At 37.9% G+C, this 20017-nt stretch overlaps 2 protein-coding genes across 4 annotated transcripts in view; one reads left to right on the top strand and one right to left on the bottom strand.

Annotated features, from left to right (window-relative positions):
* The window catches only part of ANKRD9 (ankyrin repeat domain 9), a 79871-nt gene that overhangs the window by 45396 nt on the left and 14458 nt on the right, over window positions 1-20017 (top strand). Inside the window, exon 2 of one of the 3 annotated variants that reach the window (XM_074213150.1) lies at window positions 16400-16481. The exons of 1 other annotated variant lie outside the window; for it this stretch is intronic. The gene's annotated coding sequence lies outside the window, so the exon portion shown is untranslated. Of the gene's footprint in view, window positions 1-16399; window positions 16482-17132; window positions 17229-20017 lie in introns of those variants that run through there. One more of the 3 variants, XM_074213149.1, reaches the window with a different exon arrangement.
* Window positions 8263-9355, bottom strand: C1H3orf33 (chromosome 1 C3orf33 homolog). Its single transcript, XM_074231035.1, is given in 3 exon segments — window positions 8263-8841; window positions 8843-8986; window positions 8989-9355. Coding segments are annotated over 3 exon segments (756 nt in total). The 5' UTR covers window positions 9265-9355; the 3' UTR covers window positions 8263-8505.

Below are 20017 nucleotides of genomic sequence, written 5' to 3'. Positions count from 1 at the left end.
GAGGGACCCCAGGGGCATAGAATTCTGATGAGGTATGAGTTGAATGGAGAGGTTACTGGGCATAATGGAAAAGTCGAAAGGAGTGGAGCTGGGTGGGAAATAAAGAGGTTTTGTCTGCTGCTATCAAATTTGTTTGGAATAACCAGGGGTTGTTGGTAAATGTTTATAGCCTGATCTCCAAAAAACAACAACAACAACAACAAAATACACATGACACACTCTGTGTTTAATCTGCATTATTAATATTTTCTCCATCATTTTCTTAAGTCTATACAATCAACTAAAAAAATAAGTCAAGTTCTGATTTGTATAATTTGCTCATTTCTGAAATGCAAAAGTTCACACTGGAGATTTAAGCCAATCCCAGTTGACTTCAGCATAATGCTAGAAACAAACCAGTACCACTTATTTAATCCCTCTTCTTTCTGTAGGAGATCTTAGGGAATTTTTCTGGGTAATAATGATGAACCCAGTTCCTCACAATTTTTGAAAAAGAAAGCAAGATAGATTTATGACTAAGGAAGAGATGGAGAACATCACCAAAAACAAACTAGATGATTAAAGACTGACAGATTGCTTTGGGGGGGGGGTAGGGGGAGGGAAGTAAGATTGGGGGAAAAATTGTAAAACTCAATCTTTAATAAAAGAAAAAAAAGAAATCAAGATAATATTCAACTGCAGTTTTACAAAAGATTCTTTTATCATGAAATTCTTAAACACTTTTGGAGGAATTTAGAGGATTCCCATCCTCAATAGATGAAGAAATGGTTTCTGTGGGAGGCAGAGTCAGAAAGATTCAAGGCACAAAGCACTATTCCTAGCTTCTGTAATAATAAAGAAAAACAAAAACAGAAATAGAAACAAGAGTCATGTTCGGATCCTCCCTCCTTCAGGCCAATGTACCTAGCTAGTTCTTCTATGTTCCCCCTCCAGTCTGGATCTCCTTTGTAAAGATCTTTTGAACATCTGGTTTCAGACAACTTCTGCTCTTCCAGCAGCTGCCTAGAAAGACTCTAAGAATAGATCTTCATGTTGTTCAGAATCAAAAGGGTCCAACTGACATCAACCTAACTGTGAAGGAAGAGTCAGTTGTTACTCTGATTCCCAGATAATCCATCAAGGTTAATTCTGGAAGAAGAAATTGATCCCTGGGTGAGCAAAACTATAAGGTGCTCTCAGCTTCACCTTCATCCAGAAATCATCTTGAAAATTCAGTTGCCCTTCTATCTAGATTCCAGTCCTCAAGGAGATAAATAGTAGTTATCTGGTCTAGGTACTTTGATCCCTTTTGAATATTTTCAAATGGTCAGCCATCTTTCCTAAAGTGTGTGAAAGTCCAGGTGACTCTAGAAGTAAGTTATATTAAGTATTTGCAGTAGATCAGTCCACCTGGGCAGAGAAAAACAAACTGCTGTCAGGCTTGTGAACAATTCTAATTTATCCAGCCTATATCTTTTTTGTACAGGGTTAGAATTTTGTCTTCCCTAATTAAACTCTGAAATCCTTTGTATTATTTCCAGAGGTGGCACAGAGTCTGGCACAAAGTAGACACTTAATAAATGTTTGTTGACTGACAGATCTTCACATGACTACAAAATGACCAAGATCTCTTTAAAGCAGTTGAGGACCAGGGAATGGAAGGGCAAAGTGATTGGGGTCAGATAACAGACATCAATTAAAAACCTAAGCAACAAAGGAATACCCCTTCAATCATTATAGAAAACTATTTGAGTTTAAAACAAACGTTCTTTTAGTCCTGACCCAGAAAATCCACCACAACTCATGCTTTTACAAAGCTTCATTCCTAGTTCTCAAAAGACTCTCCAGGGTTTTCTGAAAGGGTGTGAAAAGCAAAATTCATTTATTGGAGTTGTTGCAGTAACAAATATTCTTACAATAAACCAGTGCAAAAAGTTCCATCCAGGACAAACTTAGCATTCTGACAATTTAACAGGAGAAGGTTTTCACAAGCCACCTATTTTTTTAAGGCTTTTTTTGCAAGGCAAACGGGGTTAAGTGGCTTGCCCAAGGCCACACAGCTAGGTAATTATTAAGTGTCTGAGGCCCCATTTGAACCCTGACTCCAGAGCTGGTGCTCTATCCATTGCACCACCTAGCCACCACAAGCCACCTTTTTTTTTTTTTTGCCCAGACTTAATTCTAAAGACCACTATCAATTCCCTGGGAACATGAAACCCCTCCTAGTTCTAATTCTAATGCCCAGAGAAAAGTTTACCATTCTCTTCCCAGTCTTTGAGTAGAGAAAAATGGTGAACATAAAAGTTGCAAAAAACAAAACAAGACAAGACAAAATACCTGTTTAAACTAGTGATCTCTTTCTGCAACAAGATAGCTCCTAAATTACTGCTTAGAGACAGAAGGTAAAAATTGGAACAATCATATAATATTATTAGGAAGGAGAGAAAGGAGTTAGTTTAATATTTTATTTGCATTTATTTGTTATGTTGGTTGAATGAATGACATAAGTGATGTCTTTGTGTTATTGGGACGTGTTGAAACCTAGACCTGCTCATTACAAAAGGGAAAGCCCCTAAATTGAACTCATTTTTAAAATGTGATGTAATGTAGGTAACAGCAATTTCTCAATAATGAAACTTTCCTGAATTATCCAATTGATCACTGATCACAGGTCTATTGTCTATATTTTCCTGATCTATCCATTCATGAAGGGAAAAAGTGAAAAAAAAAGCTATAATGTAAAAATACTAAGAGAAAAGGTCTCTGTGATTCCTATATTTTGTTGCATTGATAATAAAAAGGAACTAGATGTATAAATCTAAAGCAAATCAGATAAAATTTCTTTTAATTTGGGTTCCACCTCCTTAATCCCCATGGATGGACTGTTTTTTTTTCTGGGATTCAGAAATTTTCTTGATGGATACTGGAGTGACATTTTATTCTTTCTTGTGATTTCTGATCCTAAGTCTGTGAACAACCAAGAATATAGGGGCTGTGGATATTTAAGAATAGCTTTTTTCCTTCCTTTTATTTCAAAATATTTTCTTCTTTTCTGAAAATCCTAGTACAATTTTGTTGGGAGGGACCTTCTAATACAAATTAAAGGCTATGATAGCAAGTAATTCTCATGCTCCTACTTTGTTGGCTGGACTAATCTGTGTATTCAATTACACCCAGTCTTCACAGAAATAGGAATTGCTGAGTTTGATCAGGTGGTTTTTCTGATCAAAGGACTTGTGGATTCAGACCTTTTGAAAGAATGCAAGTCCTAAATAAAAACTGGAATTTTCCTTTCCTTTGTTGTTCAGCACTCTCTTTCACAACAGGCATTACCAATGATTGTTATTCCAAGGTAACTGGGCCAAATCTAGCCTATGTGATTCTTTTGACTCCTCTAATTGCAAAATATCTTATGTGCCTACTGATTTCTTTTCCTTTCCACTCTGTTCACCTCTATCCTAAAAACTTACTTGCTTTCCAGATTGACCTAATGACCTAGACCAGACTTCCTAAGGAGTTCTGTGACAGCCTCGATCTGTATAGCCAAACCTCACATCAGATCTGAGTCTGGTCCCATCTATCTGTTCCTGATGTGTCACTAGGCAATATGTAAATAGTATCTTCATTGCTAAGGTCCATCAGAAAATTGTGCTTCAGTTTGTATTTTTCTAATACATTATCTTTAAAATTTTTTTTTATTTAAGGCAATGGGGTTAAGTGACTTGTTCCAGGTCACCCAGCTAGGCAATTATTAAGTGTTTGAGGCTGGTTTTGAACTCAGGTTCTCCTGATTCCAGGGCTGGTGCTCTATCCACTGTACCACCTAGCTGCCCTACATTATCTTGATTTGAAAATTTAGAAAATCCTCCCTCCCAAATGATCATATGAACTTGAATGATCATATGGACCTATGGCAAAGCCTTCCAAGTTCATATTGATATGATTGATCATAGTCAGACACACTGTGCATTGTCCCCAACATCATGATATCTTTTTGGTCTTTTTGGAGGTATCATCTTGCCTATTTCAGACATAAATCTTCTAAATGCAAATTCTGGTTCTGTTAAATTATGGTTACCTGTACCAGTCATGTTCTTTCTGAGAGACTAAAAATTCTTGCAACTGAGAGAATTCATACCATAGTTGATATCTTTTTTCAAACAGAAAACAAATAGGAGAGGTAGTACCAAGACAGCTAGCAGTAGCAGTACCTAGAGCACAGCTCCTGGAGTCATAAGGACCTCAGATACTGAACCAGCTATGTGACCCTGGGCAAGTCATTAAACCCCAATCTACCTCAGTTTCCTCATCTGTAAATGGGACAGCAATATCTATCTCCCAAAGTTATTGGGGGGGGGTTAGGTTTTTGCAAGGCAAATGGGGTTAAGTGGCTTGCCCAAGGCCACACAGCTAGGTAATTATTCCCAAAGTTATTGTAAGGATCAAATAAGATTCTATTTGTAAAGTACTTTGCAATTTTAAGAAGCTTTACAAATGCTATTATCACTGATATTAATAATGATGCAACAATCCAGGGATATCTTCCAGTGAATAATTGCTTTAGTGCCTTCTTGAACCTTTTTTCTGGGAATTCTCCCTCCTCTCAGGGTAATGGATACCTACTTGTTGATGTAATAGCATATTTAGTCATTTCTCTCCTTTTTACCACCTTTCTTTTTCCTGAGTTGAGATCAAGGTCCTTCTAAAGGAGTGAAGAAGCAATAATTCAGGATGCCTGGAAAATCCCCTGATGACCACTGGATTGAGTCTCATTCTCTGTTAAGATTCTCATTGGCCAGTTTCAAGCATCACCAAAAGGAAGGCGTTTAGTGTTGTTATTTGTCAGCATTATAATCTTGGAAAAACCATCTCTGATGTAATGATTATTTTACTATACCTAAAGGTACCTAGCCTTTCTCCCATTTCCAAGTAGACTTCATTGATTTATCTTCAACAGAATTAGCCAACTCACTCCAGTCAAATTGACTTTATTGCTATAATCAAATTTGCAAGCGCTGTCTCCAAAGAAGTTTAAGTGATCTAATCTGTACTACAAGAAGTACTGAATTGTGACCTCCAGCCAGTCTCTTGGCTTCATACTTCATGCTACAAATTCACTGTGGTATCTCTGAATCCAGTGAGAAAGACCAGCTAAAAGGTTAACTGTTCTAGACTCTGATGTCTCCAGGGAAGCTGGGGACCTACTGATATCTACTTCATTGGCAGAAACCCTACAAGAAAGTTTACTTAGCTCTTTGAAGAAAAGTGAATTCCCAGCCTTTTAAAATATCCTAAAATTATTTCAATGAGCTCTATGAGGAAGGAAGCTACAGAAATGTGTATGAAAACAAGGGAAATCTTTGTGAATCATAAATCTGAAATCAAAGTAATTAGAAAAACAACTCCCAGAGATATTATCTACCTCTCCTCCCTCTGCCAGATTGTGATTTCTATGACAGTCTGTTAAGAGAAATAGCTTGTAAAGCTTACATTTACAGTACAGAAGTGATTTGTAATTAACTACTATAATAATAGATATATTTAATTGTATTATATCAATTATAATTATATATTATATACATGTATTAATAATAGTTAATGTATTATAACTACAATAATAATAGTTATATTTTAAAATAAATAATAAACATTTTTTTGTAAATATTCATAACAAATAAATAAGCAATAACTAAATGGTTGAAAATAATCATTTATATAATTAATACTTTAAGGATTTCTAAGCACTTAATAAATATGATCATTTGATCCAATAACCCAGGTGCCATTATTACCCTCATTTTACAGATGAGGAAAATGAGGCATACAGGGGTCAAGTGACTTACCCAGGGAACACAGCTCCTAAGTGTCTGTAGTTAGATTTCATCTCAGGTTTTCCTGTCTCTGGCATCAAGATCCCTCCACTGTATCAACCAGATGATTATAGACTCTATGGAAACTAACTGGGCAAATTGTAAATTGATTGGTGTGCACCACAGGTTTTTGGTAGATTGTGGGGTTTTTTTGCAAGGCAATGGGGTTAAGTGACTTGCCTGAGGTCACACAGCTAGGTAATTATTAAGTATCTGATTCCAGAGTTGAACTCAGGTCCTTGACTCCAGGGCTGGTGCTCTATCTACTGTACCACCTATCTGCCCCCCACTATAGATTCTTATTCCCCCAACTGTTAGTTATGTAATGCTCAAAAAGATGGAACAATATTAAAAAAGCAAACTGCTTCCAGACCTTTGTGTCTGATGAATTTGTGATTTGCTGTCATGTGTAAAGACTGTCATTACCAGGGCTACACTTTCTGCATCAAGCCATCATACAGACAAATCAGTCTTAAAGCCTACTTGTTGTGGAAAGGGTCCCCTCAGAGATCCCAGAACATGAGAGTTGCTGTTCAACCTTGGATTTACAGACCACAGTCTAAAGCACTTTTGCCTAATAGCTAATGTGGGCCACCAAGGCTAATTCTAACTATTGCCTTTCTGACTATAAGCAAACTTATTTTATATAGATATATAATTTTATACATCTATATAAAATTTAAGTTTTTATTGATGTCTTTTGTTTTTGCATCATCATAATTTTTTCCAATATACTTCTTTCTCCCCTTCCCAGACAGTCAAATATAACAAAAATTTTTTAAAAACAAAGAAAGGGAAAAAAATCAGCATAGCCAATCAATATATTGAAATGGCATGTATTCACCTTTTTGGTAAAATTCCAGAAAGTCATTATTTTATTCATTTGTAATGATTAGCAGTAGTATCAGAAGGTGTTAATTGGGGAAGAAAGGAAAAAAAGATAAAAGCTTTTAGAGAGACCTTGTCTATAAGGTTAATGACTACAAGGGATAGATGTTTTAAATGCTAATCAGGTTTTTGTTGTTCAATGGTTTTTCAAACCTGTCTGACTCTTCCTGACTCTATTTGGGGTTTTCTTTGATGAGATTCTCAAAGTGGTTTGCCATTTCCTTTTGCAATTCATTTATAGATGAGGAAACTGAGGCAAATGGGGTTAAGTGACTTCCCCAGGATCACACAGCTAGTAGGTGTTTGAAATAAGATTTGAACTCAATAAGATGACTCCAGATCCAATTCTTTATCCACTGTGTAACCAAGTTGTTCTACTGTTACTGTTATTGGTCAGATATTATGAACAACTCCACACTGATCTAAGTTCTAACCAGTAGAAAATGCTGGGTGACATAGAACCTTTTGGGACTGTAACTTTAATTTGTTCTGAGATGAAATCCAGAATCAGAATTAGACAATAAACATTTATTTTGCAACTACTGTGAGCTAGGCAAAGTATACATACAGCTCACAGTCTAATGGAAGAAAACAATTCATACAAGAAAGCTGAAAAGTGGAAGATGAGATAGGGAAGGTTGGACATGGAAATATAATCCAAAGAATATGGCTCAGGCTAGTCGAAGTCATTTCTCTCAAATGGAAGTTCTAGAAAGAATTCACCAAAAGAAGGAGCAGAAGCATCAGAATTAAGTCCAGATCTTGTCTTTTGTCATTTCTGCTGTTTCAAATTTATAAATATCACTTGTCCAAACATCTTGCTCTTGAACCAAGGCAATTGGGATAGATCAGTATATAGAAATGCTACCCTCTTGCTTTTGGTTTTGTTGTGGTTGTTGTTCAGTCGTGACTCTATGGACCTTAGACATCCTATACATAGGATTTTCTTGGCAAATATCCTAGTGTGGTTTGTCACTTCCTTCTCCAATGGATTAGGGCAAAAAGAAGTTAAATGACTTGTCCAGGGACTTTAGGTCCAGCTCTTAATCCACTGAGCCAATTTACTCAGGCATTAAATTATGTTTTATTGTTCCACACTCTGCAACCTGAATGGACTTGAAGCCAGAAATATTTAGGGTGTGCTTGTAAATGTTCAACAACCAATTCTCTCCCTTCCCCCACAAACACACTACAGACTTTCAAGTTTAATTTCCATTGTTAATGTTTTCTTCATTCTTTTTTTATACAACCAACAAAACAATAAATCAATCCATGTTGATTTCAGGTGTCAAAGCTCACTCTAAAAAATTTTAACAATAGGCCCTTATGAGAAGTCAGCTCCAGAACATCCCTGAATTTTTGGTCCAATAAATGTTAAGAGCCCATAATAAGGACAATATTGAATTTGAACAAGTTTTATTAAAATATTCAATAAAAGGAAACTATAAAGTTGTTTTAGACAGTCTTTTTAAAATGACATCATAATTCTTGTACAACCTGAAACTTGGTGATTTATTACAGAGTATTTTTCATTTCCATGAAAGTACATTAAAAAGCACACTCATTAGAATCTGTTTAAATTCTGAACTAAAATATACAACCGTCATCTTTTTTAAAACATTCAAATCCCATTAGAGGTTTTCTTCTTACAAAGTCTAAAACTCTGATAGTTTGGGGCTTTCTCATCAATACTTCTCAAGGAAACATACATAACTTCATGGATTCTCGGATATTTTCCAACGACCTCTAGAAATCTTCCAAAATTTCACTATCTTCTACCAAGTTTCACATGACTCAGAACCTCTCTGACCTTTAATATAAAAGTGCAATTACTTACTTTACTTTTATAGTTTTCAGACTGTTGTTTTAACTTTTCATAATAGGATTCTTTCTCTGGGTTCAACCGCCATGATAGTCTTCTCTTGAAAGGATTCTCTTTGGTCCATATTTCTCTCCATGAATCTTTAAATTTCTCTACATGATTCAATTTCTCAATCTCTTCCTTCCAAATTCCTGCGCCAGTTCTTACAGCTTCTAGCTCTGCTCTTAGTAGGTTCTTGTGAATTGTCCAATACGCCTTGGAGTTATGATCTAGTTCTTTGATAAAGAACAGTTCTGCCAAGCCCTCTTCTTAAAATCTCTTCGTTCAAACTTACAGTAAAATACATGCCTCTATTCATCAGCAGGTAACAAAGAAGTGATAAGTTTTCCCTTGCCAGCAGCTGGAACCACAGAGTTCGGTAAGGTCTCTCAACTCGTTTCTCAAGCACACTGGACCAGCATCAGTGAGTTCCACTCTGGCTATCTTTATCAGCAAAACCTCATAGGGCTGACTTTTCCATCTTGAAATTAGAGGGATGGTAATGGGAATATGCTCCAGTTCCAGCCCTCTTTCAGTTACCCGGTGTAGTCGTCCTCGTAATTTAACGTTTTTTCTAATAAAATCCAATGGAATATTTGAAGGACTTACAAATTTGGTTGTCAATTTAATGCTTCTTCCCAGTACCATGAGTCCTGTGACTGCCATCGCAGTGCTTAATATTCCGGATGAGGCAGAGGTGGTCGTCTCCCAGCTTGTCCAAGGCGTGCCACCACGTTGCCGTTGGACGTTAGTGCCCAGCCGGCTTCGGGGGGCTCCGCGGGCTCTTCCACAGCGACCTCTTGGAGGCCGGCGAGTCTTCGGGCGACGGCTCCGCCGGACGCTCCTCTGGGGGTGGCGTCTCCTGCCCTCAGGAAATTATAAAGTTGTAAAAAGTTGTGGTTCTTGACTGAGCCATAAATTCTTAACACGATTCTTAAACTGGGCTCAAATGTTATTTTAATCTAGGGAGGTCATTTGTCCTAACTATGCAAAATCTTGTTGATAATAAGAATGTGAAATAATTTCAAGATATAAAGTTCACCTTTTTTTATGTTTTTGGATCCTCTGCAAGTTGTAAATTATAACTGATAACATACTTACATCCAAATGTAAACTTATTCTTTGGAAAAAAACATTCAAAATTTTGGTAATCTGGTTCTCTTTACAACTGCAGAAAGGACTTGTTCCTGTGCATAACTTTCCGTTTTATTGAACTGTTTCTTTAAGAGGAGAATTTCAGAGAAGACACTAGCAACTTGGGAAAACTGAGAAAGATATCCTTTAGACATGCTTTGAGCTAATGAAGAAGTTAATAAACTAAAGAGGCTTATGTGAGAAGAAAGAGAGAGCATTTTCAGGCAAGGGGGATAATCAAATTGGAGGAATGACTACCAGTGTGGATCATAGAGTTCATAGAAGGGAGTAAGGTTGTTGCTGCTGCTTGTCCTTCATTTTCATTTTTTTTTGTAAGGTTGTTTTTTTTTGCAAGGCAAATGGGGTTAAGTGGCTTGCCCAAGGCCACACGGCTAGGTAATTATTAAGTGTCTGAGACCGGATTTGAACCCAGGTACTCCTGACTCCAGGGCTGGTGCTTTATCCACTGTGCCACCTAGCCGCCCCTACCTTGTCCTTCATTTTCAAAGAGCATTAATGATATCACAGGTGATGTCTTGATTTGAGTATGAATTGGATTTGAAACAGTTGCACAAAGTCATCAGTAAAAAAGTTCAGCAGAGTGATAGAAGTCAAGATGACTGACAATGGTCCAGGATTTACTGGATGACTTTGGCAACTTTGATGTCTGACCCAGCTCTAAGAGCTCCATAGCACCTGATACAGCCACCTTCAATGGCCACTGAAACAAATTGTTCTCATTATCCCATTCCATTAGGGGAAGTTTTCACATATCTGGGATAGGTAAATAATGAACTTAATGGACTTGAGGCCTATTGGTTACTCTCAACTTGGTTTAGTCTATTTGCCCAGATGGTTTTACCAAGGTGTGGCATGCTATGGTTTCTTGGAGTCATAGATAAGAGTTGAGTTAATCAGGTGGATACCAAAGGTGGACGAAGAAACCTGAAAAGGACTTGGCAAGCCACCAGAGGTGCTAGTCTTCTTAAAGACCCCAAACAAAATAAGAAGGCTTGAAAGGTATGAAGGGATCAAGTTATGAAGAGCTTTAAATGTTTAACAGTTTTAGCTGATCCTGGAGATAATAGGGACCTAACAGAGTTCATTGAGGTGTGAGGTGTGGATAACATAATCAGGTTTATGGTTTTAGGAGTCACTTTGGCAGCTGAGTGGAGGATAGTTTGAAATAGGGAGAGAAGTGGCAGGAAGACCAACTAGAAATCTATTGCAATAGCCTGGGTGCAAGGTGATGAGTGAGTGGAAGGAAGACATGTTGTGAAGGTAATAATGAAATGATTTGGCTTGTGGATTTGATCTGTGGAGTGAAAGAGTGACAAGTTTAGGGTGGCACTGAGGTTTCAAGCTTGAGGAACTGAGAGGTTTGTGGTACCTTGGACAGTACCAGAGAAGTTCAGAAGAGGAGAGGACTGAGGAAAAATAATTTCTATTTAGGACATGTTGCATTTGAGATGCCTACAGCACATCAGATTCAAGATATCCAAAAGGCAATTGATGATCCTGATATAGCTCAGAAGAAAGATTAGAATTAGATTTGTAGATTTGGGAATCACCTAGAAGGCAGAGTGCCATTTCCTTCTCCAGCTTATTTTATAGATGAGGAAACTGAAGCAACCAGGGTTAAGTGACTTGTCCAGGATCACACAGCCAGTGTCCAACTTCATTTATGAACTTGGGTCTTTCTGGGTTCAGTCCTGGGACTCTTGTCTGTTGCACTATCTAGCTGTCAGCATATGGATGTTAATCCTCATTTATATAAGACCTTAAGGTTTACAAAATGATGTATTCACATATGTATGAAGTAGTGAGTTTCCCAGCTCACTCATATTGTGAAACTGAGCTTCAAAGAGGTTGAAGGACTTTCCTAAGGATACACAAGTAATAAGTAGAAAGTTCAAAAATTCTATTTTATGTCTCTCTGAGTCAGATCCAGTTTTATTCCTACTATATCAGAGTTAGGAACTCAAGAGTTATTTGTTATTTGAATTCCCAGATCTCTGAAATCTCCTCTGTTCTAGTGAGTTAGGAAAGGGGAGAAGTGCAGAGGAAGGTATAGACAGAAATACACTGTTGTTTTTTTATGCTATCTACTCTCCTAAAACCAGATTCTGCTATTCAGTGGTCATTTACCTGTCCTCCAAAAGCTATACCCAGATAAAGAAAACAAAACCTTAGTGTCCTTGGGAAAATGATATACCTGACAAACATTCCAAAGCTCTAGCTTAACAACTTAATGTATCAGGGTGTCCAAAAATCATGTGATTGGGGCAGCTAGGTGGCATAAGTAGATAGAGTTCTGACTCTGGAGTCAGGAGGCTGAAGATCAAATCCAGCTTCAGACTTTTGATACTTCCTAGTTATGTGACTCTGGGTAACTTAACAACGATTTCCTTGCCAAAAGACAAAAAAAAGTTAGAGCTCTGTTGTTTACACTTGTGTGACTTTGGGTATTTCATTTTATCTCTGTAAGATATGTATGTGGGCAATCTAATATAGATATGGACCTGCTTACATATGGTATAGATATAGTTCTTGGTCTGCCAAATGTGGCCCCAGGCATTGACTAATGTCTGTGTAACCCTGAAAGTCATTTAAGCTCTGTTTGCCTCATTTTCCTCAAGTGTAAAATGAGGATAATAACTATACTGACCTCCTGGAGTTGTGAGAAAAATAATGAAATAAAATTTGTAAAAAGCACTTAGCACAGTTCCTGGAATGGAGTAGGCACTATTTAAATACTTATTTTCTTCCCTTTCTCCTCTGATCTGAAATCTAGCCATCTATATCCTTGGAGAGACAAGATGTACAACTTTGTGGGGAACATAAGGATATATCTGAGGGTTTGCTCCCTTTCTTATCTATCTCCAAAGGGTTATAATTGTCATCTCCCACCCTTCAAATATTGGTAATCTAGGGGCATGATATTTTAGGATTCAGAATAAAAGCCTCTTTCTTGATTACTCTCAAGGGGAGTGTAATGCTGAGCTTATTGCCAAATATAGCTCCTTCCCACCAAACTGATTACACAAGACTATCAGTTAGCTTCTTTTTTTTTTAGTTGTTTTTTTTTTTTTGCAAGGCAAATGGGGTTAAGAGGCTTGCCCAAGGCCACACAGCTAGGTAATTATTAAGTGTCTGAAATCGGATTTGAACCCAGGTACTCCTGGTACTCCTGCTTTATCCACTGGGCCACCTAGCCGCCCCTAGTTAGCTTCTTTATCAAAATAAACAGTTAACAGAAAAACTGGAGAAAATATACATAATAGAGTAGACAATAGAATAATTTTGAATAAATGGGCTCTCTAGGTTAGAAGACCTGGGAATCAAGTTCATTTTTGAGACTATGTAGTTTCATGGAGATTTCTTGTCTCCTGTTCTAAAGTTCATACTTCCCTCTCTCCAATACCTCTCTTGAAGTCCTAAAACTATTTGAACTCATATTTCCTTTATACTTGGCATAGCCATCATCACTGTCTCAGAAGTAGCTCAATCAGGAGTCACATGTGCACACACAGAAAAGACAACAGAATCACAACATTGTACTTCAGAGTACTGTCTACCCCTGATAGATAGCCTTGTTACAACTTCTCTGGAATTCTATTTCTGTTTCTGTAAAATGAAGGGACTAGATGGTCTCCAAGAATCTCTTCTTTGAAATTTAGGCTCTTGTAATCTTCTAAGGCCCAATCTTCTTGCCATTAAGTGGGACTTAAAGACCAGAAGGAAAAGAAAAAAGAAGGACTCGGGTATGGGTGGAGACCAGTTTATTAAAAAACATATTGGCAAGAGATCTGAGTGGTAGGCCCAGTTTTGTCACTGATTCACAATGTGACCTTTAAACAGAAGTATTCTAAATGAACTATCATGAATTCATTTTTGCAAATCCCTCTTTAGGTTATACATTATATACATATATGTACATGTAATAATATAGATATAGATACATATTATAGGGATATATAGGGTATTCAAGGAGGATTAGTACCTTGGTGTGAAGGCTTGCCAAGTCCTTTCCAGGGCTGCTCACCCACCTGGTATCCACCTGGTTGACCCAATTCACTCAAAGCCTCAAAGAAGTTGTAGTATGTATAATGGTCATATTCCAGTAAAACCATCTGGGCAGATAAGCTAAACTAGGTTCAGTATAACCAAGAGGCCTCAAGTCCATCAGTGAGTTAGGGTGATGCCTACCCCAAGCATGTGAAGATTTCCCCTGGTGGAATGAGAGGATAAGAATAATTTTTTCCAATGGTCATGAAGGTGGCAGAAGAAGGGCACTATAGAACCCTTAAAGTTTAGTCAGTATGGGGGGGGGGGGCAGCTAGATAATATGATGGATAGAGCCCTGGGCCTGGAGGAAGATCTCTGCTGTGTGATCTTGAGCAAGTCATCTAACCCTCTTTACCTCAGTTTTCTTATCTGTAAAATGAGCTGCAGAAGGAAATAGCAAACAACTCTAGTAACCTTGCCAAGAAAATCTCAAATGGAATCACAAAGAGTGGGACATGACTGAAATGAATGAACAACAACAACAAACCTTATAAACCTTACAAACCCTTGGGGATACACAGAAAAAAAAAAGGAATGATCCCTGCTCTCAAGGCAGCCATAGTCCACTGATAACAATTAGATATAGGAAGGATATAGGAAGATGTAGGAAAGATGTAGGAAGGATAATCTGAAGATAATCAACAGAGGAAAGAAATTAAGGTGGAATCAGGAGGTAGGATTTCAGCTGGGACTTAAAGAAATTGAGGGAAACCAAAGACACAGAAATGAAGGAGAAAATTTCAGATCTAGGGGTCAGCCAGTGAAAATGCCTAAAGTCAGATAGAGTGTTTTGTTTGAAGAACATCAAGAAGTTTAGTGTCATTCAATGGCCTGGTATGTGTAGGGGACAAGGAGGAGAGAGGAAGAAATCTGGAAAGGAATCAAGAGATTTTAACAGATAGGATGAATTTCCATTCCTTTGTAAATTTTTTCCCTAAGCAGAGATACCTTGAATTAGTATTTCATTAATAAAGTTGCCTCTGTTAGGATTATGCCCAAAATATATTGGTGTTGTTCCATCACATTCTATTCTTCAAGACCACATTTGAGGTTTTCTTGGCAGAGATGCTGAAATGGTTTACCATCTCCTTCCCCAGCTCATTTCACCAATGGGAAAACTGAGGCAAACAGGGTTAGGTGATTTGCCCAGGCTCACACTTCAGGTCCAGTACTCTATCCAATGTGCCATCTAGCTATTCAAAATGTAGAATATGGATTTTTTTCCCACATTGGGCAAATTATTCACACACAATCACAGGATTTCAGAATTGGAAGGCATTAGCGTAGTTAAAATTCCTATCCAAGCATAAAATCCCTTTAAATCCTCAACGAGTTATGTAACCTCTACTTGAAATCTTTGATAGGAAACTTACTATCTCTATTCCACTATGGAACATGAAAAATTCTTAGGCATTTTTTTTTTACTTTTATACACTGAACTGAAAGAATTCTCCTCTTTGGGTCTCACTTTTGGTAAAACAGGGATGATCGTAATAAGCCTTAACCTGCCTCTTTCCCACTCAAGATCAAATAAGAGAATGAATGGAAAACCACTTTTGAAAACTGTAAAAAGAGGTGGTCCAGCATCACTTCCATTCATCACACCTCCATTTTGGAGAGCTGCAGCTATCATCTCTGTGATTTGATGAGATTGAATTGGATGCTCTTTCTAGGTTTTGCCTTCTCTGGTTCCAAAGGCTCTTCCAGCTGATGTTCTGTACTTTGATTCCAATGTCCTTTTCAATTCAGATATTCTATGAGCTGTTACTCAAAGGCTCCTTTCAAGTCCAGCTTTCTGTGGTTTATGATTTCTACCTGACCCAAGGTCATATAGTTCAGTGCAGAGCCAGGAGCTGAACCAGACTTTCTGTCCTAGTTCAGGGAAATGTTTGCCTGTGGAGTGCCAATCAGTGACCAGGTCTTCTACATACTCATTCCTCCTCGGAATTCACGGACCAGCAGAGTGTTTGAGAGAAATGCTAATGCCTGAATCTTGGATATCAGATACAAAGGGGAGTGGAAGTGAGTCAGAAATGGAAAGGGAGGAGACTGTGTTATTTGCCAGCATTCTTTTCTTGGACATGAAGTCCTCTGCCCCTCCCTAGAGATTTCAAGATCCATAGCAAAACATCTCCTCCAGGAAGTCTCCCTAAACACCTCACCCCATGCTGATACCCTTTTCCTCCAAGTCCTCATAAGAGGCTCACAAATTGTTTTCAGTCTTCATGACTCTGAGAGCCTGCTTAGAATTTTCTTGACTAAGATGGCAAGGATTACCATTTCTTCCTCCAGCTTAGTCTGTGGATGAGGAAACTGAGGTATACAGGGTTAAAGTGACTTGCCAAGGGTCATATAGCTAGTAAATGTCTGAGGTTAGCTTTAAATTCTGGAAAATGTATCTTCCTGACTCCAGGCCTGGTATTCTAGCCACTGAGTCACCTAGCTGCCCCTACTTACATAGGAACATAAAATCATAAAATTTAGCACTGAAAGAGGCTCTAGAAATGATTTAGTCCAGTCTCTTCATTTTATAGAAGAAAACTGAGACCAAGAGAGTTTTTTTCCCCCTCTGTTTTATCATCTTTAATTTACCTCCAAGGTCATCCAAGTAATAGCAGAAAATAGAAGAACTTGAATTCAATTCACAGCCTCTGACTCCAAAATCAGTCCTCCTGTATTTGGTAAGTCATTGTAGGATGCAGTTCCTTTAGTCCTATGGGGTCAGCTCAACTGAGCTATAAGCACCCAGCATCAAGGAAAACTTTGTATGATCTCCCCTTTCTCCTTCTCTCTATCTCATTCCTCTTCCCTGTCCCTGACCTTCTAGTGTCGAGGGCAAGGTTTCCCAAAGAGCTCATGTTCAGTGCACTCTTGTTATCTCTTTTTCTTTTATGCAAGGCAATCAAGGTTAAATGACTTGCCCAGGGTCACACAGTAAGTGTCTGAACATACAAGTTAACTGGCTTCCTGATATCCTTTAGCATAAACAAAATGGGGGGGGAGGGGATGGAGGAACATAGGCCTAAAATGAAGGGCAGTTTATTAAACAATATAGAAGGGTTCCAGAGATCATAATGGAAATGTAATGGGTTAAGACATTACAGAATGGGGCAGGCATGGATTTGAAGGACGAAACAGGGAGTGATGGTCAGAGAACTGTGGCCGAGGAAGCCTACTCATCAGACTCTGAGGTATTCTGGGTAAAACCATAGAGCAGTAGATTATCACACTTTCACAGTAGCAAAGGTTAATGTCGAGTTGATTATCAAACGCAGAGCAAGTGGTGGAAAGTGGGGGAGGTGGTAAATATAGACTTGGGCAGATGTCTAGTCCCTAGTTCTGCCTGACCTTCAAAATCAAGATCAGAGGAGAACTGGACCTTGTATAGCTGAACTCAGGGGTGAGTCCTGTTTGAGTTACTCATACAGGTAGGTTGATTCTACCTTATTCACTACAAAAATTCAGTAAATTATGAAGGAGAAAGAAGGGGGTGAGGGTGGGGAGGAGTCAGAATGGTCTTTCTGGTTGTGGGGTGCATTTATATAAGAGAATTAAAGCCTTTGAGAAAAGTTGAGAGAGGTTGAAGTTAGGAGAGGGAGAAACAATTGGGCAACAACTTTCATGGGTAAAAACTATTTTCCACTGCAAGGCAGGTAATGTGATTTAAAATGCAAGAGGGAAAGAGGTTAAACATACAGGTAGATTTCTCTCTCTTAGGGTAAAGCACTAGAATTGGCCCTCCAGGGAGACTGACATCAAAACATACTAAATTCTTATCTTACCTAGCCCAGCCCAGCCCAGCCTAAAATTTGCCTTTCTATCTACCAGTACTTTGCACATAGCATGTACAAAATAAATGTCTCTTAAACTGGATTCCAGGGAGAGCAGAATATGGAACTGAAAATAAAATTCAAATAAAAAAAAATTGGACCTGGAAAGTCTCTAGAAAAGTGTCTCAGGCAACTAGCCTTGTCCCTGCCTTCCTAAAAATTGTTATAGGTGATATGAAGGCAAAGGAAGACAGAATCATCAAATATGTAGATGACACAAATATGTAGATGACAAAGCTAGGATGACCAACGTATTTCTGATGACAATCAGAATCCACAAAAGATCTTGCTAGGTTAGAAAAATGGGTTTAATCCCATAAACTAAAATTTTTAAAAACTAAATATGAAACCCTACTTTGCTGTTGTTTGTCATATATGACTCTTTATTATCCCATTTGGGATTTTCATGGCAAAGATATTTAAGTGATTAGCCATTTTCTCCGGCTCATTTTACCAGATGAGAAAACTGAAGCATCAGGGTTAAGTGACTTATCCAGAGATGTACAGTGATGATAAGTGTCTGGGGCCAGATTTGAAATCACAAAGACCAGGCCTGGTACCACCTAGCTGCCTCATAAAGTCCTTCAGTTGGGTTCAAAAATTCAACTGTCTAAAGATAAAATAGGATGGAGGACACATGATTAGATATAAATACTAAAAAAAATAGATGTGGAAATTTTAGTGAAAGGTGGGAGAAAGGAATAATAGTTTATTAAGCCCTTATCTGTTAGGCACCTTACAAATAGCTCCTTTGATCTTCATAACAAATGTAGGTGCTATTATCTCCATTTTACAATTGAAGAAACTGAAAGAGTTTTAGTGACTTGTCTAGGTACTCAGCTGGTTAAGCGTCTGAGGCTGATTTGAACACAATCTTCCTGATTCCAAGTTATACAGTGAAACACTGTTTCTGCTGAACAACCTGCCTAGTGAAAACTGAAAGCTCAGTGTGAATCCCAAAACATTGTCTTATCCAAAATCTGAGATTTTTTCAGGTAATAAACCATACCTGATCATTGGCTGATGAATTTATTCTTTTAAATCCTGATACTTCTCCAGTTGTGTTCCAATTACAGATTTTGAAAGCCTAGAGATCTGTGCTATCCAAAAGCAATTTAGTGCAAACCCTATTTGGCTTTGATTGTTTTTAAAGTAGTAGTCAAGTGGACCAAGCATGGACAATAAAATCTAAGTTATCAAAGAAAGCAAGGAGGATTACTCTTTTAAATAACATACTGGAGAGCAGGGTTTAGACACTTCTGTGAATTGGTCTAACAAGTGTCTATTCATGGAACCAGAGGATGTTGTGAGGTAGGAAAAACAATGCTGGACAAAGTAAATAATAGTCCTGATTGTGGATGTGGAATACTGCATAGAATGTCAACTTTTTCAATATATTGATTACTTTTTAATATTTCCCCTCTCTTTTTAAAATTCATTATAAGGGAGAAGCTCTCTAGGAGGAGGTAGGAGGATAAAATGGAAATAGGTAACAAAATCAAAACATAGGAAAATACATTTTTATATAAAAAGACTCATGGGATCTTGACTATCAGAGCTGAAAGGGGCTTTAAAGATTAGTTAATCTATCTAGCCCAGACTGAGGGCCATGGGGGCAGGAGGAGGCTTGAAGGAATGGAGGAATGAGGAATGACAGAATTTATCCATCCATACCTCCAGAAATGGGTGCCAAAGTTCTAGGTCTCCCAACTCCCAAGGAGCAATTAGACTTTTTGGAACATGTACAAAAACCCCTTATTAAAATTTAAATGCCCCTATCAGCTAGGTCTGTCTTCCAAAAATTAGACTTCCCATAGCTATGTTTATCTAGCCCAGGGGCCTTGCAGGCAGTAGGCCTCAACAATTGTTTATTGAAGGGTGCTATAGTTTGCCCTTTGCAGAAGACTTCCAGAAAGTAGAAGATACACTCTCCCACCTCACCCCCACCCCCTCATCTATTAATTTTGTCATTAGTTAATATTTGGCACTTAATGTTTTTCCCTTCCCCTTCTTCTACTGTGTGCTTCAGTTGACCAAAGATAATTTGTACACAAGCAAAGATCTTAGGACACATAGACTTTAGAGGTGGAAGGCAGGTTTGAGAACATCTACTCATAAATAGAATAGGAAGGAGAATTATGATTAAGAGGAAAAACTTTATAAAATGAAGATGTTGGACTGAACAATATTTAATATCTCTTATAAGCTCCTTGAGGGCAGGTACTGACTTGTTTGATTTTGTATCCCTAGCATTAACCATGTTAAGCACCTAGTACACAGCACAAACTTGAAAAATTCACATGGAATCAATTTGTTCTATAGGAGTCCATGATTCTAAAGTTCTCAACAACCCTGTGAGGGAGATGGTGTATTTATTATCCCTATTT

Source organism: Macrotis lagotis, chromosome 1, assembly GCF_037893015.1.
Source record: "Macrotis lagotis isolate mMagLag1 chromosome 1, bilby.v1.9.chrom.fasta, whole genome shotgun sequence".
Classification (NCBI taxonomy): Eukaryota; Metazoa; Chordata; class Mammalia; order Peramelemorphia; family Peramelidae; genus Macrotis; species Macrotis lagotis.
This window is presented reverse-complemented; position numbering and strand designations above follow the sequence as displayed.